General features: G+C 37.7%; 1 protein-coding gene across 1 annotated transcript; it reads right to left on the bottom strand.

The window, feature by feature from the left end:
• Positions 1-308: 308 nt before the first annotated feature.
• Positions 309-16,881, bottom strand: LOC127639572 (signal transducer and activator of transcription 1-alpha/beta-like). Its single transcript, XM_052121649.1, has 25 exons — positions 16,696-16,881; positions 14,919-15,063; positions 14,203-14,353; positions 12,993-13,088; positions 12,470-12,559; positions 10,271-10,349; positions 9,866-9,957; positions 9,612-9,763; positions 9,310-9,468; positions 8,080-8,172; positions 7,917-7,976; positions 7,176-7,199; positions 6,353-6,440; positions 6,208-6,249; positions 6,024-6,107; positions 5,758-5,856; positions 5,290-5,425; positions 4,783-4,838; positions 4,568-4,659; positions 3,285-3,424; positions 2,802-2,990; positions 2,425-2,500; positions 1,894-1,963; positions 1,584-1,616; positions 309-1,388 (listed from the first exon to the last, which is right to left on the bottom strand). The coding sequence occupies exons 2-25, from the start codon at positions 15,044-15,046 to the stop codon at positions 1,368-1,370; spliced, it is 2,250 nt and encodes a 749-aa protein (XP_051977609.1). The 5' UTR covers positions 15,047-15,063; positions 16,696-16,881; the 3' UTR covers positions 309-1,367.
• Between the last annotated feature and the right edge of the window lie 1,368 nt (positions 16,882-18,249).

The following is an 18,249-nucleotide window of genomic DNA, read 5'->3' as shown; positions in this document are numbered from 1 at the left end:
GAGAGAAGTATACTTTTAAATGTGTGATATTTATATATATATATATATATATAATGTATATATATATATATATATATATATATATATATATATATATATATATATATATATATATATATATATATATATATATATATATATATATATATATATATATAGTGTGTGTGTGTGTGTATACTCATGTGTGACCACAGGGATGTTTGTTGAGGGTCAGTGTTGGGTTGGGGATTGGGAGGGGTAATAGTGGGAGTTAAATGTTGTTTCTGTGAATACATGTTTTTCTTTTCTTTGTTAAATGTTTGAATCATTAAGAAATGTTAATCAGAAGAAAAAAAACATCACCTAAAAAACTAAATATCTCAGAACTTAAGCAAACATGAAATCTTAATGGATAATTATTTGTAATACCAACACTAAGTTTTCCAGAAACTGGATAGTTGCGATGTTGCATTTAATTCTTTTGCAAACAACAAACTCCATGACGCTTCAAATGGACTTCATCTCTACAATTAGACAAACTCGTTTTTGCAACAAAACTAGCAACTAACTATTGATAAGCCATTGTCACACGTGATTTTATGTAATGATCATGTTGTGTACATAAACCAAGCAACAATTTTTATAAATTTACTGTTTTATTGTCAGAACATGCTTTTGTATCATTACTGTACACGTGAAAAGTTAACTGATAAAAACAAATAAATGCACTGGTTATAACACTGACTGCTTTGGTGCCACTAGCTGTGTAAATCTGCACTAAATCCCACTGGAGATGGATGGTTTCATTACTACAAGCACACGTTCTATGCAAACAAGCACATTTGACATTACTAAAGGGGTGGTGGGATGAAGATGTTCTTGGCAGGTTATCGACAGATTCACCCTTCTAGCTTCCTATATCATCACCTCTGATTTGTTCTGATACTTAGCAAGTTTGCTAAGATAAATGAAGTGATAATAATACACAACTTCCCTGCCACACATTAACAAGTTGTTTATATTTGATGGATTAAGTTCTGAAGTATCAAGAGCATTAATATGAACTTAAAGGAATAATTCACCCAAAAACATGTTGTTCCAGTTAGAGGCTGACAGCCTCGATCACCATTCAATTTCACTGCTCAGTTTTGGAACAATATGAAGGCGAGTAAATGACTGAATTCTCATATTTGGGTGAATTATGTTTTTGTTTCAGATGACAGCAAGTATACAGTGTTTTTCAAGACATTTCTCAACATTATAATAAAACAAAGGACTGCTGGACACAAATGTCTATGTGTATTCCTCTTGTATTGTCTGTGATATTACAAGAATGCACACAATGATTGAAGTCGTCTTTTTGCCAGTCGTCTGTTCTTTCAAATAACTTATTGGAAGTTTTCTGGCAACTGCAAGCCAAAATAAAAGTATATTAGCGTCTTACTGTATACATAAATTCATATTAAAGTTTAAATGTAAAATATAAATAATATTATAAATTCTAACATTATAAAAAAGTGTTAACCTAATAATAAATCTACGCAATATACACAAACGTACACTTAAAAAAAAGTAGACACGCAAAGGGAATAATTGTACTCTACCTCCAAAGATTTGAAATCTCCTATGTATCGATTCTAGAGTCAAGCAGAAAGACTTACAATGAAAATTTGACAACATTTATACAAGTCCACTTATGATAATGCTTTTATTTTTTTCAAATGTAATACTTTTATTTTTCATAAAATAAATTGTATTGTCAACATGATCATTTTTGTGAAAAAATGTGACTTTAAATTTGTTAGTATTTGGACTGTCCCACTTCAGCTTCAATGGCAGCTTGCCCTCGAGCTGTGTGGACTTTTGGACCACAATTTATATTTAGATATTTACATTTGGTAACAATTTACATACCATGCGCTCCAGCTCGCCGTAAACCTCAGGGGACATTGGCATGAGTGTGTCGTTATATTCGGCTGTTTTCCTGAAATCACATTCAAAGTACATTTTGGGAATTGCACCAAAAATTGTCATTATTAGGGCCCAGATAGTAGAAAAATTGTAGGCCACAGTTTACAAATTTGGTTGATTAGATACTATACTGTAGATACAGATGTCCGATGGTGGCAAATTTTTTTGTCATAGAACCTCCCCATGACCATCATTTCATGAAATGTGGGATGTGACCACAGACTATCCTGGTGTACATGTGTACCAAGTTTTGTTAAGTTTAGACTGTGCATTTAGAAGATAAAGATCAATTAGTCAATATAAGCTAAAAACAAACTTTTCCTTACTATAGTGCCACCAGTGTGAGGATTTTCACAAAATATGATATACTGCTTTCTGAAAGACATCCTGCATACATGTCCCAAATTTAATGAAGAGCTCCCTTTTTAATTTCCCAAATTAACCACTTTTCAACCTGTTTTAAAATTGACTCACATTTCAGAGATGGAGATGAGGGTGGTGCTGATGTAGCCCTCATCTGACTTCTTATCAACATCCATTGGTTCTTGTTCTGGATTTAATAGAATAGAATCCTTTATTTTGGTCACACATTATACACACCATTTTTTTGCATATATACAGTGAAATGTATTAGTTTTCACATATCCCAGCTAAGCTGGAGTCAGAGTGCAGGGTCAGCCATGATACGGCGCCCCTGGTGCAGATAGGGTTAAGGGCCTTGCTCAAGGGCCCAACAGTGGCATCTTGGTTGTGCTGGGGCTTGAACCCCCCGACCTTCTGGTCAGTAACCCTGAGCCTCAACCACTGAGCCACCACTGCCAAGAGTGTTAAGAGTGTAGCAGGTTTCTTACTGTCTGTAGGTTTGGAATAGTATTTTTGGAAGGCTTCGTCTTTGGGTAAATTGGGGTAGAGGAAGCGCAGAGGGTTTTCTGGGACGTTGTCAGCTGCCATCACGCGATAGTTCCGAATGATGTCGGGAAGTGAGACGGCGGAGAGTTCCTTCTTCGTGTAGGGCTCCACGGAGCGGATCTGTGGCTCTTCTAAACACACAAAACCCAGTAATCAACCAACAAAGTATGGGATGTTTTTTTGCTCAAGTGCCCAAAGCAAAACTCCTGATGTGCTATAGTTTCCTTAAACCTATTGAGAAGGCAATTGTTTTCCCTGAAGATGTTTGCTAAATTTGAGTTTCACAGATAATACTTTGTGATTTCAATCCTCAATCGAACACGCCTGTGTTGCCTGGTGCTCAGTCTTTATGGATTTAGACCTTTTTGATGCGTGCGTTTGATGGTCACTTTATCACGTGGCACCAGAGTGAAGAAATATCTCACCGTTTGCATCATGTTCAACCCAGCTGAACGTAATGGCTCCATCACGATTGCTCTCACTGAAGCGCAACAGAAATGTCCCAGGAGCTTTGTCATGTAGCAGCGCTCTAGTTGAGTCCTTAGTCACGAACCCCATTATACACCTAAGAGAGAGAAGCAGGATTAAGTGGGAAATTTTCAAAGGGTTCGAAATTGAGCAGACGCAAGGGTAAAGTGATGTCTAAGCATAAAAAAGGGAAAGTTTTCTTTAGATTCCTGCTAGAAAAACCTGGTCATAGCAGAATATGGTCAAATGGCTTTTTAGAGCATGGTAGCTAGTCCAAAGTGGTCTAAAAGCTAGATCAAAATTGTCTACAGGTCGACCTCGGCGCCACCATCTGTTAGTCCAGGTGATCAACCGTCTTGACCAGCTTGTTATAACTGTAAATAACCAGCTAGAAACCAACCATATAAAACCAGCTGGAATTTCCAGATTTCTTGAGATGACTGCGAGACAAACAAGGTCAGACCTGCTTATGGTGGTCAAATGGGTTTTTCGAACATGGTAGCTGGTTTGTTACTGGTCCAAAGTGGTGTACGAGCTCAAACCAGTCAACCTTGGTGCAACCATCTGCTAGTCCAGGTGATCCACCATCTAGACCAAATTTTGTTGATTGTAAATGACCATCTAGAAGCCAACCATGTAAACCACCTACCATTAAAATAAGGTTATAGCTGGATTTTCCAGGTTTCTTGAGATACCTCCAGGAAAAAACTTGATCAGAGCTGCTTATGGTGGTCAAGTATGTTTTTAGAACATGGTAACTGGTTTGTTGTAGGTCCAAAGTGGTCTTCCAGCTCTAACCAGCTTGAACAAGATGGTCTACAAGTCAACCTCAGCACCAGCATCTGCAAGTCTATGTGATCAACCATCTAGACCAGATTGAGATGATTGTAAATGACCAGCTAGAAGCCAACCATGTAAACCACCTACCATTGTTTAAGGCTGGATTTTCCAGGTTTCTTGAAATTTCTGTGAGGAAAAACCAGGTCAGACCTACTTATTGTGGTCAAATACATTTTTCAAACTGGGTAGCTGGTTTGTTTGTGGTGCAAGATGGTGTACTAGCGCTAACCAGCTTGTCCACAGGTCAACCTCGGTGCCACCATCTGCTAGTCTAGGTGATCAACCATCTAGACCAGCTTGAGTTGATTGTAAATGACCTGCTAGAAACAACCAGAAGATTTTTCAGCAGGGATGCATGTGTTTTTAGGGAGTAACATAATCCAAACATCTGAATTCTTACCCATCATCCCACAGACTCAGCAGGTGTCTCTTAATAAGGTCAATAATTCCTTCAATCCACAACCAAAAGGTGAAGTTCTTCTCATTGCCAGCCTACACATTAAGGAAGAAAACCATCCTGTCAAATCTGATTTAATGAGAATTTGCGACCTTTCAACTCTTGAGAAGTTAAATGGCTAAACGAATCAGTGCCAGATATACAAAGTGTATACCCACCTTGCAGAATTTATTCCAAGGAATCTGAGCTTCAGGGTCCATCATTGCTTTGGGACCTGTTGGTCAAAGTGTCACAACTATATGCTTAATTTACAGCATCAACCAGAAAGAAAATGGTGGAATTGGCGAACGAGGGACAATTGGGAATTTCCAATGGGTTATTAAATTAGCTGTTATTTTAAAGAGTAAAATGAGGTCTGGTTTTAACATTACTTGAAGAGACTTGAAGAGTTCCCATTTTGTTCTATAAGAGGTCTAACTGCCTCGTAAGGTCTTAAGAACTACAATGTTTGTCCGCTCACGCTTAATTACGCATAATTCATCAAGCAAGTAAGCTCACATTAGCTTGACAAATGATGTCTAATTTAGCGAACCACAGTTGTAACGCTACTATAAAATCCTTATAGAAATTCCCAAGGAAACCCATGGTAAATTAGCCTACATATTGACGTCATGACTGAACAGCTCTATAACAAGTAATTATTCATCTTTAGTCATCATACATACCCAGGAGTTTAGCACCCAGCATGCTTAGCTGTTCTTGATTGAGGCCTCTTTTGGTGATGGATGAAAACTGCCAGCTCAGCACCTCTGATAGATGTGCCCATGTTGCCGGAGGAGGACTCACAAAGAACGAAAGGTTCTGGAGAAACAAGGCAAAGAGAAAGATGGAGACAGAGAAAAATGGTGATCATACAAGGAGAACTGAGGTTTACGCCAAATAGAGTGTGCCATTCTGGCTAGTCAGCTCACTTGGCGGCCATCTAGATAACACCACCGAGGGGCTATTTTCTAGTCATGTAAGTGAAACTATCTAGGCTGAAGACAACAAAAGCTGCCGAGATAAACACTGTACCATTACAGGATACCACACTGAGAGGTGGCCAATGGGGAAGGAAGTAAACAGTAACCAGAAGTAGTCAGTGTTGAAGACTACTAAAAACGTGGGCCTGCACTAAGAGTGGTCAGGCTAACCTTGGCCTCAGAGATCAGCATGTTATACCACAAGATGGAAGCCCATCCACTGGGTAGCTGACTGACGTTGGAGATCACGACAATGGGCAGAGATGTGGTCTAAAGACAGAGAGAGAGTTGTAGGGAAAAAAGTTTAATGACAAGCCATTTGGTAGCCTGAATTATTTATATTATTATAGAGTTTATTAATTGAGCTTTGTGTAGTTGGTGAATAAATAGAGGGCAAAAGACAAGATTGAAATGTTACATGTGAAGGATCTTCTAACCTCAAAGTTCATGACCAGTCCAGACCAACAGATTTCTGCTTCAAAGGTGATGGAGTGAAGTTCTTCTGTGACAATCAGTGGACCCTGTCAAACATTACATCAATAGTTGTGTATGTCAATGACATAACTATGAACAGAAAAATGATTTGGGTAATCTTATGTTGATTACAAAGAAATTTCTCACCTCACTGGTTCTGTTTCCGGCAACTTTCTGCTCTTTCAATTGCTGGGTAAGAAAAACATATTTTTGAGTACAACAAACTGCATATTTGACTGAATATGCTCTTTTAACTGGAACCATAATTTGCTGCTTTCTTTTTCCACTTTACCAAGTGACGGAATTCTGCTGCCATTCCATTGGATTCCTCCATGTTCATGACCTTCATGGCTGTTCCCAAGATGTTGAATTTTCGAAACCTAAAACAGGGAACGGTTCCAAGTAAGAGAAATTCCAATAATTTAAGTAGATTTTGACCAATTTAAAATCAACGGTATCAATTTACAAAAATGTTGTATTCGTTAACGTTTCCAAAAAGCAACTATCGGCACAATTAATCGGTAAAAATTATATATCAGTGTGTGTATATACACCGATCAGCCACAACATTAAAACCACCTGCCTAATATCATGTAGGTCTCCCTCGTACCGCCAAAACAGCGCCAACCCGCATCTCAGAGTAGCATTCTGAGATTATATTCTTCTCAACACAATTGTACTGAGGGGTTATCTGAGTTACTGTAGACTTTGTCGGTTCAAACCAGTCTGGCCATTCTCTATTGACCTCTCTCATCAACAAGGCGTTTCTGCCCACAGAACTGCCGCTCACTAGATGTTTGTTTGTTTTTGGCATAATTGAGAGCTGTTTTGGCGGCACGAAGGGGACCTGCACGATATTAGGCAGGCTGTTATAATGTTGTGGCTTATCGATGTATATATACTGTGTATATAAACACACACACACACACACATACATATTTATATATGTATATATAATTATGATTGATTAAATGCTGTAAAAATATTGCTCTGTGTTAGTTCATGATACCTAATGCATTGTTAAGAAATAGAGCTTTTTTTGTAAAGTGATTTGTTACTGAAATAAACGTAATTATTATGGTATGTAAATATTGAAAACAGTATGAAGAACGCACCCTTTCCGTTTCTCAACAACATCCCTGGAAGACAAAAAGACAACAAATTGTTAAATAAATATTCTATATGCATTTTCAACAAGATTTCCCTTTCATGAAGGAAATGAAGGTAAAAGAACAGTGTTATGGTTTTAGGTCAATTTAGTTTTTAGGCTTTAGTTCTATATTATTTTTCTTACCCAATTCTGCAAATTGTACTTTTAATTATACCTATACATTGGCGCACAAAAGTTTGGAATAATGTAGAGATTTAGCATTTTCGAAAGGAAATTGGTACTTTAATTCACCAAAGTGGAATTCAACTGATCTCAAAGTATAGTCTATTATATCAAACACAGTTGAAAGCTATTTGGCTCATTAAATGAAGCTTAACATTGTTTTTGTGTTTGAGTTGACACAGTATGCAATAGACTGGCATGTCTTAAGGTCAATATTAGCTAAAAATGGCAAAAAAGAAACGGCTTTCTCTAGAAACCCATCAGTCAACTTACAGACACAAAGTCTGTAAGTTAAGCAGATCTGGCTCAATTAATTTAAATAAATAGTTTAATACTTGGGTTGGGAATTTTGTACAACCACTAACCCAAATGTTTGAGGAATATCAATACAGTACTGTCTTGTTTGCATAAATATTAATGTTAAATAAAAGTATGCTAAAGGAATATATTAAATACTGAAGTTATCTAGAGAAAAGTTGGCGTTTATGACTTCAGTTTGAGTCAGAGTTTGGACTACACTTACTTATCGAATTGCACCTTCACTCGAACTGTGTGGTTGAATTCCGGAAGTTTTACAAGCAGCCTGGAACATAAAGGAACTTGACTCGTTAGAACTTAATGATATAGTCTGGCTCTATTTCCAGAGATAGACAAGTCAGCAAAGACGCTAACGTGTTAAAGTTTACCGGATTTTGAGGGTAAACAGTACTCCCGTCTTCAGCACCAGTGGTCGTTGGAGTTGGGTCGGCATACACGGCTGTCTCTCAACTACCAAGGAGCTGAACACATACACAAAAACACACACAAGCACCAATTATGATTAGACAATTATGATTAGGTCAAGCACATGCAACAGGATTGTTGCAGAGTTTTTTAAATCCAATTTAAGACTTTTTAAGACCTTTTTCAAGACCCGAACAAATACAATTAATACCGTATCCCCATACAAAAACAAACCAACACAAGCTCAAAATAAATAATGTGTCACAGACTCTCACTTAAACTTAAACATGCACACATTCAACATGGACTTAACATCGCTCATCAGTAAAACAGGGTAGGCTGTAAGCAAGTTTAAAATACTCAAGACATGTTTTTCACGTATACAGTATATCACATTGGTTTATGTACCATTATATAAACAAATACAAATAAGAGTTTGACTGATATTGGATTGTGCTGATTTGATAATGTGTTGAAAGTCTGCCAAAAGTGTTTTTAAATTGGTAGCCAATATTAAATGTTTTTAGTCTTTCCTTCCTGTGATGGGAGGGCCAGACAGAGGCTACAAGAGTCCAAATTTGATTAAATTCCAGATGCACTTTATGCATGATATAAGATACGTGGATTGACGATCTCAGAAGCGGAGGCAACTGAGACTTGTCCTCCACCATCCTGTTTGGGTGAGTAACCGTGCCACCACGAGGACCTACTAAAGTAGTGGGAATTGGGCATTCCAAATTGGGAGAAAAGGGCATACAAAATAAATAAATAAATAGATAAAAACGTACTCCGTTATCTACCTTTCCCAGCACCTTAGTTATCGGTACTGGTGAAATCCACTATCGGCCAATCTCTACTTCGTACATCATGTATACGTGTTAATCGGACGACATCAGCTGACAAGCTGACGTCCTTCCTTTAAATGTTCGATTACATAGCTCTGTCTTTCGGAGCATGTGCACAATGCTGAGGTTGGATTGTTGTCTGATTAACGTGTAGACGGTGTACAAAGCCGAGCTTCAATCGCATTATCTAGGTCGGTTAGTCCGACTTCGCAAAAATTGGACTGTTTCAATTTAAAGCATTTACATGACATTTAAAAAGATGAATTATTGTTTTAGTCTGACTGAAACTGAACTATTAAAGTGTATGTAAACATACCAGTGTACCTAAAAGCTGCAAAGGACTCTTACTTTGTGATGAGAGTTTTGAGATTTGATGTTATCCTGTCATGCAGAGTGCTTTTGCTGTGAGTGATGGGATCACTGTCGTATGTGAATTTCTGCTCAAGTTCTTGAAGCTTCTTGTGTTGCTGTCTGAGCTGAAGCAGAGACTCTCCTACGGAAGTAAACCTGAGACAGAAAAAGGAAAGGAGCTTTAAACGAAAGTCCTAACTAAGTATAAAGCATTTTAGCATAGCCCCACCCACAGTGAAATCTTATTGATCCGAATAGCTGTTTATTAAACATCGTGTGTGTGTGTGTGTGTGTGTTACCAGTTCTGCAGCTGGTCCAAGCAAACATTGGTTAGTCCACCGATACAGGACATTTGCTGTCGACGCCTCCATTCAGCCAGTTCTGATGAGATTAACTCGAACACCACCTGATCCATGAGATTCAACACCTCCGACATCTGACTAATCACACTCTGCATAGACACACACATACATGAGATTTAACACAACAGTACACTTACAGTTCTCTTCATTAAACTATAAGCATCATTGCAACCTGTCTGCAATGTTCTCACCTCTCTCATGTCGTTGAGTTTCATGAACATGGCACGAATGACCAATCTCTCACGATTCAAGACCTCTTTTGAAATGGTCCCGTTCAGCTCCTCTGATGAATAGAAACAATTAAAAATCGAAATGCATTACAAAATGTCTTTAGACCCAAACATCCTTTAAAAAATATGAATTTAAAAAATAAAAATCTTTCATGTGTTTTTGCCATTTAATGACAGTGAAGTGACTCTGGGCTGTCAAGCTCCATAATGGACAAAAAACATCAAAAGCCACAGTAAATGCAGTTGATGTGACTTGTGTACTGTTTTAACCCAAATTAAATACATTTACGTTTAAGTAAAGTCAAGTTATTAACTCTCAAATCAAATCAAATCATTTGACACTGTTGAAAACACTAATTCTGTCACCTCTGCTTTGGAGAGTTTTGCTCTTAAAGTCATATTCGTCTTGCAGGTCCTCGAGATTTTTGATGTTTTGCTCAGTTTCCTGATGAGAGATTAAACAAAAATATTTTACAGGATCATTTGGAGGAGTAAAGATGAATTGCAAACGCAAGCACACATATTTACAGAGGACAGGGAGGGATTTAGTTTTTTCCCGAGAAATAGTTTTGCGTGCTTTGCAAAAGGTTTTGCGTACTCTCACAATAGTTTGCGTTCCCTCACAGTAGCTTTGGGTTCCCTTGAAATAAATTTACCATGGTTTTACAACATTAACCATATTTTAACCTTGATATTTGTAGTAAAACCATAGTAATAATACAGAAAATTTTAAATTATGGTAATAAAAACCATAATATTGTGGTTAGTTTCATTTTACTATACAAACATCATAGTTTAACTATGGTTTTACTCTAGTAACATTGTAGACTGTAACTGTAGTTTTTGGTGAAAATAAGTTTTCTATAGTAATATTGTAGTAACCATGACTGTTGTAAGCGAACCATGTTTTATTTTTTGGCATTAACAAATGCTTTCACTAAAGTAATACTGTAGTAACTATTTAAAGTAAGTTTATGATTTGTTTGTAAGTTTGTTTTGGCAGAAACCCTGGTTTTAAAGCATACTGTATTATTTCATTTTCATTTATTTATTTATTTATGCATTTATACAATTCATGACAGTTCAATCATCCAACATCATCTTTTTTAAATGTCCAAAAAGGAATAAGCTGAAGCCAAACATTATTATGCCTACCCATTTTTACCTCTCTAGTTTTATGTTCTCTCTTTAAATATTTTCATTTACAATCCTATTCACAACACATCAGAAAAACATTAAATATAAAGAAAAAATAAATAAACAAAATGGCTATACAACATATATACATTTAACTTCACCCTAACAAATTTGAATCAAACGTATAAAAAAAAAATAGCGTTTGCTTTGCTTAAAACTATTGCGAGAGAGCACAAAACTATTCTGAGAGAGCACAAAACTATTGCGAGAGAGCACAAAACTATTCTGAGAGAGCACAAAACTATTGCGAGAGAGCGCAAAACTATTCTGAGAGAGCACAAAACTATTGCGAGAGAGCGCAAAACTATTGCGAGAGAGAGCGCAAAACTATTCCGAGAGAGCGCAACTCTATTGCGAGAGAGCGCAAATCTATTCCGAGAGAGCGCAAAACTATTGCGAGAGAGCGCAAATCTATTCCGAGAGAGCGCAAAACTATTCCGAGAGAGCGCAAAACTATTCTGAGAGAGCGCAAAACTATTGCGAGAGAGCGCAAAACTATTCTGAGAGAGCACAAAACTATTGCGAGAGAGCGCAAAACTATTCTGAGAGAGCACAAAACTATTGCGAGAGAGCGCAAAACTATTGCGAGAGAGAGCGCAAAACTATTCGAGAGAGCTAACTCTATTGCAGAGAGCGCAAATCTATTCCGAGAGCGCAAAACTATTGCGAGAGAGCGCAAATCTATTCCGAGAGAGCGCAAAACTATTCCGAGAGAGCGCAAAACTATTCTGAGAGAGCGCAAAACTATTCTGAGAGAGCACAAAACTATTGCGAGAGAGCGCAAAACTATTGCGAGAGAGAGCGCAAAACTATTCCGAGAGAGCGCAAATCTATTGCGAGAGAGCGCAAATCTATTGCGAGAGCACAAATCTATTGCGAGAGCACAAAACTATTGCGAGAGAGCGCGCAAAACTATTCCGAGAGCGCGCAAATCTATTGCGAGAGAGCGCAAATCTATTGCGAGAGAGCGCAAAACTATTGCGAGAGAGAGCGCAAAACTATTCCGAGAGAGCGCAAATCTATTGCGAGAGAGCGCAAAACTATTGCGAGAGAGAGCGCAAAACTATTCCGAGAGAGCGCAAATCTATTGCGAGAGAGCGCAAATCTATTGCGAGAGAGCGCAAAACTATTCTGAGAGAGCGCAAGACTATTCTGAGAGAGTGCAAAAATTATGTTGAGGGCACGCAAAACTTATTGCGAGGGCACTCTGTACATATTGCACTGTACAGCCCTGTTGTAAAAAATATATTTTGTTGTTTCAAAACAACATTGTAGTAGAAGTAGTAAATTACAATAGTAAATATAAAAACAGCGTATATACAGCCCTGCTAAGAGGTGTAATTGAGCATTCATGTGTGAGAAAATCACCTGTACTTTCAGCTTTATTTCCTTCACCTTTCCGTCCATCTCTCGATGTTTCTCCACGATCATGTCGTTTTGGGTGCTCTCTGCTTGATTCTGGAACAAAACAAACAGACACATTCAATTCAACACACCACTTTACTCTCTGCTAGATTTTGCAATGTGCATGTTAATATTGCATAAATGTACAACGTAATAAAAGCTTGGCATGCTGAGCCATTCTATCTCCATTTAAAACTAGTTCTTGTGTAATCAGAGCTCTTTTGAACACTTTGTTGACCATGATTCTCTGATTGGTGGAACGTTTTCCTTCAGGTTCATGGGTAGTGTAGTTATTCACTAAGAATTGCATTAATAAGCAAAATAACATGGAGTGATAGCTTCAACAGAAGCATATACCATTGATTAACTACCTCAGAGCTCACGGTAGGTCTGTCTTTAAAGGTTTGTAAGATATCTTTAAAAATGTATTTGCATATGGAAAAAAACTGTTGCACTTTTTTTCAGACTGTTGCACTTTATTACTGACCTCTGTTGTTTGAGCAGAGGCCAGAATCTTCCTTTCCTCGTTAAGATTCCTACTGATGATCATCGCCATGGAAACAGGATTATCTTGGAAGAGGCTCTAGAAAAAAGGTTTCAGATGACTCCAAATCCCCCATGCAAATTAAACTTCACATTTAAATCGGTTCTGACATTTAATAAAGTACATTCAAAAGGTAAAAGTGTCTCAATTATAACTTGTTTTGCTGTTGTTAGACTTAAGATTCAGAGATTGGTGAAACTTGACACTAAACGCCTCGATACACTTCCTGTGAAATCGAAGAACGAAAAGGTGTGACGCCATTAAAAACAAATCTGGCCAAAAAGAAGCTGCTTTTGCGTTCGTTTCGGTGATTCGTTTTAGCTCACTGGGGCGAACTTTTAGGAAAAGTTCTATTCGACAGCAAAACACCTTCTTACTGCTATTGGTCCACATCAAGGGAAGGTGTGACCTAGAGCTCCACCTACCTTGATGCCAACAGCAAGTTCTGTTTATGTTTGTTATCAGCGTGTAGAGTTATTAGAGACCTGGTACAACTGACCTACATCTGTATAATTGTTAGCTTAGAGAGATTTTCCATGACCATGTCATGCAATTTATTTTTTGTTTAATTAGTCTACTAAAGGAATCAAATACTCTCAAGTGCCCATTCACTCATGTGCCATATGCAGCGAAAGCCATTCACACATCTGTCTTAAGTAACATATGCCCATGATTTTTGTTTTGACTTTATTCTGCACAATAACACTTTTATACACTCATATTTGCAGTAGTATCAGTGCTATCATAAATCACAATAGCAGAGATTAACCGGTGCATATTATGGCCACGTATACTGTGTTAGGGCATTAGCGTCATGAATATAAACCAGAAAAATATTTTTTTTTTCTAGTGCATATATATTACTTTAAATAATCATCGAGTGATTAAAACTGCTTATTTTACTGATCTCATCTGAATTCTACTCCGAATGAGGCATAAAGTCATTGATAACACATTTTTCAGGTTTAACATGTGGCGTCCTCATATTTAAATGTACTTCTAAATGGTGAATGCCTCCCACGGCGGTGTGTCTGAATGTTCAGAAACAGTATACTGTTGCTATGCGTTTTTACCCCTGAACGAATAGCGAAAAGGAAGTTCTCAGGAAGTATATCGAGGCCTGAAAAGGAAGTGGTCAATTGTGGACGGACACCTGCAAGTTCCGTTTGATCTTGCGGATGTTATGTTGGTTCAAGAAGTCTTTCTCCATCGCGAAACGGCTGTGTTGGTGATCCAGCTGGGTCAACAGGTCATGGAACCTCACGGTGGCCAGGGACTCGTTCTCCACATTAGCAACATTGTCCCTATGGGCAACGAATAATATTTCACATCAGATGATTTACATCAGATTAAGTTTAAATTGATTCTATTACTGAACAGAAGTAATATATTGTCTTCCCTAGAATTAAAAGAGCACAAAGTACATTTTTCATTTACGCTTTGCAGTCAACAACTGAAATGAAAGCATTAGGCTCTCTACTGCCCCCACTAGGTCTGGAGCACATATGATGTTTGTGATGCTACCGCTAATTCACTTTTAAATGTTGAGTTTGAGGTAAGTTCATCTACAGTGTTTGCATTCAATAACTTCGTCAAATTATAAAACTACTAAATGGCAAATTATACTCTGATCAGTTTTCAGCCTTTTCCATCCCCTCAGTTATCAGTATCGGCAAAATCAATTATCGGTTAGCCTCTATACACTAGCATATATAAATGCCTTCAATGCAACTAGACATAAACTAAAAGACACAAAACTGAAGAAATAAAACCCAGCATTAACAGGATGTTTACGATTTGCTTTCAAATCTGTATATTTGTCAAATGTAGTTGTAAAGCAATGGAAGCCATAAAGGCAATCGTCCGCACCAGTCATGACTCTCTATCCAGGTGCTTAGATACTGGCGAATGGCCATTGGGAAGTTGTCATCGTACAGCTGGTCCACCTGTTCCAAAAACTTTGAATCCAGTTGCTGAAGCTCCAACCACTGACTCATTTCTGCGACTCTGTAGGCTGAGAGAATTGAACAGTAAAAGTAAATGAGCAAGAAATGAGAAGTGTCTTTATAACGGCTGGGGCAGAGGGGTGGTTTATTGGGTGTATTCTCTCTTTTTTTTTATGTATAAAGACATGTGATAGTATTGTCTTGTCTAATGTTAACCATTTAAAATTCACACTGAACTTTGAACTTAGTGGCTGTTTGTTTTTCTGCAACTTATACGATATGATGTCCTTCTGTTTACTATTGTTACTACAACTATACGAACGACTTCTCAACTGGCCAATCACAGACCACTTGTAAGTAGCTCTTAGTAGCCAATCTGAACGCAGGAGGTGTGACCAACCAGAATACGGGGGTAATGTGGTTGAAAAGTGCCCTGCTACTCCAATGCTGAAAAGTAGCACGTTCTCCGTTGCTAGTTCTAAAGTGACGTTTTTCGAACTAGCAATGAAGGCTCATCCTGTATCAAAGCACGACGCGGAATCCATGGAGGAAGAAAGTAGTTCACTCACAAGAGTGTTTTAGGGACGAAATCCAGAAAATGTCTTGAAACGTTTTAAATGTCTTGCGCTGTGGTAACCATGCTGCGCATCATGACCGCATTACCACCTCGGGTGTGCATTATTTTTCAATAATTCAACGGTCCATCGTCAATTATTCCTTACAATATTATATTGATATTTATTACCACAGATATGCATAAAGATGGGCATAATGGGCTACAAAAGTGTGCTTGTGTGTGTTTATGTGCTTTGAAGGAGCTATATGTAACATTAACATCAAGCGTTTAAAATGGGTACTGCGGTCCAAATTAAAAATATTGGAGTGTTATCTCGTCCACCCCCTCCGCACCAGACTCGAAGCTTGTGCAGGTTGCAGGAGCACGCAACAGGAATGAGAAAACTGACAATGGCAAGCGACGAGCCTTACACTAATTTGATCAGCTAATGTATAAGTTTGCAATGTTTTTATTGTTTGCAAATTATAAACCAGCTTGTGTGGATTTTTTTATAACTCTGTCCATATTAGCTAGATGTATTGCTGGCTTCCCTGGTGTAGCGCGCTGTGTTTGCTGCTAACTTGTTTCAAATATGGCAACCCAGGGTGTCGAAATACTATTGGTGAATGGATCACACATGCCAAAACACAAACAGAAATGGACATTTCAAAGTAGAAAATACTGGCTGTAGAATTGTTTTTATAAACTCCATTATTTCAATTTAGCATGTTTCCTAAATCTATGGTAACACGTTATGATAATTGTATGCTTTATTACAGTAATATTAAATGGGCCTATTGCAACTTTAAAATCCCAAAAAGCACAGCAAGTTTGACGTTTCTCTTATTATTCCTTAAGGATGAAAGCTGACAGATCCATTATTATTATATGACATAACACAATAACAGGAACTCATAATGTTTTGTTTTGCCTGCACTGATGTACACATGTAAATCATAAACATGACCGATTGCAGATGGCCAGTGCACATCTACTGATGTCCTCTAATAGCCTCAAATATCATTTATTCTTTATCGTTATAATATCAAGCATTAATCAATCAATCACGATCAAAACTTCCTGTTAAGTTCAATGCAGAAAAAATGCTGAACGCGGAAATAACAGCTATTATTGTGTTACTCACCCCCACTTATTCAGATGCGTCGGTTTAACGCAAAAATCCACAGGTATAAGTTATTTTCTTCTATGCGCAGAAATAATAGGGAAGAACAGGTCAGTTCCCCGTAATTGTAGTTTTGCGTTTAATTTTACAGTACGCGTTTTTCTCCGACTCTTGCAGGAACGCACTTCTGTGCGTAGAGCGTGTGTGGTTGAGTGACAGGTGAAAGAACCAATCAGAGAGCTGGATTGTGTTTGTGCCCACAACCGCAAGCCAATCCGCGCGCTGGGATGTGTTCTATGACGTTGGGTGGAATTTTGGACTGAGCACTTGCGGATCCCACGTGATTTATAAGAAACTGAAACTTGATTTATATCCTGGTTAAAAAAAAAATCTGCGGGAGAATATGTTTTATTATAGGCATCATAATGTTTTATACAAGAAAGATAAAAAAATAAAAGATTTTGTATTTTACATAAGCGGTAGAAACATATGTATAATGATACTGTGTTTGTGTGAATGTGGCTTGTTGGTCAGTTGTGTCCATTTCTGTTTGAAAAGAGCCCTATTGTGTAACTATTGTGTAACTATTGTGCAGTCAAAATTTCAAAGCTACAGTACATTGTTTTTAATTTTTATAAATTATTAACTTAGCAATATCGTTATCTACTGTATTATATACAGGTGTGTGTGTGTGTGTGTGTGTGTGTGTGTATACACTGGCAGACAAAAGTTTGGAATAATGTACAGATTTTGCACTTATTGAAAGAAATTGGTACTTTTATTCACCAAAGTGTCATTCAACTGATCACAATGTATAATCAGGACATTAATAAGGTGAAAAATTACTATTACAATTTGAAAAAAGATGTTCAGAACTTCTTAAACTACTTTAAAGAGCTCTCATCAAAACATCCACCTGCAGTAATGACAGCTTTGCAGATCCTTAATATTCTAGCTGTCAGTTTGTCCAGATACTCAGGTGACCTTTCACCCCACACTTCCTGTAGCACTTGCCATATATTTGACTGTCTTGTCGGGCACTTCTCACGCACCTTACAGTCTAGCTGATCCCACAAAAGCTCAATGGGGTTAAGATCCATAACACTCTTTTCCAATTATCTGTTGTCCAATGTCTGTGTTTCTTTGCCCACTCAAACCTTTTATTTGTGTTTTTCTGTTTCAAAAGTGACTTTTTCTTTGCAATTCGTCCCATAAGGCCTCCTGAGTCTTCTCTTTACTGTTGTACATGAAACTGGTGTTGAGCGGGTAGAATTCAATGAAGCTGTCAGCGGAGGACATGAGAGGCGTCTATTTCTCAAACTAGAGACTCTGATGTACTTATCCTCTTGTTTAGTTGCACATCTGGACTTCCACATCTCTTTCTGTCCTTGTTAGAGACAGTTGTGCTTTGTCTTTGAAGAATGTAGTGTACATCTCTGTATGAAATCTTCAGTTATTTGGCAATTTCAAGCATTGTCATTCCTCAAAACAATGATTGACTGACGAGTCTCTAGAGAAAGTTGTTTCTTTTTTGCCATTTCTGACCTAATAATGACCTTAAGACATGCCAGTCTA

The sequence above is a fragment of the Xyrauchen texanus genome, chromosome 48 (genome assembly GCF_025860055.1).
Source record: "Xyrauchen texanus isolate HMW12.3.18 chromosome 48, RBS_HiC_50CHRs, whole genome shotgun sequence".
NCBI lineage: Eukaryota > Metazoa > Chordata > Actinopteri > Cypriniformes > Catostomidae > Xyrauchen > Xyrauchen texanus.
This window is presented reverse-complemented; position numbering and strand designations above follow the sequence as displayed.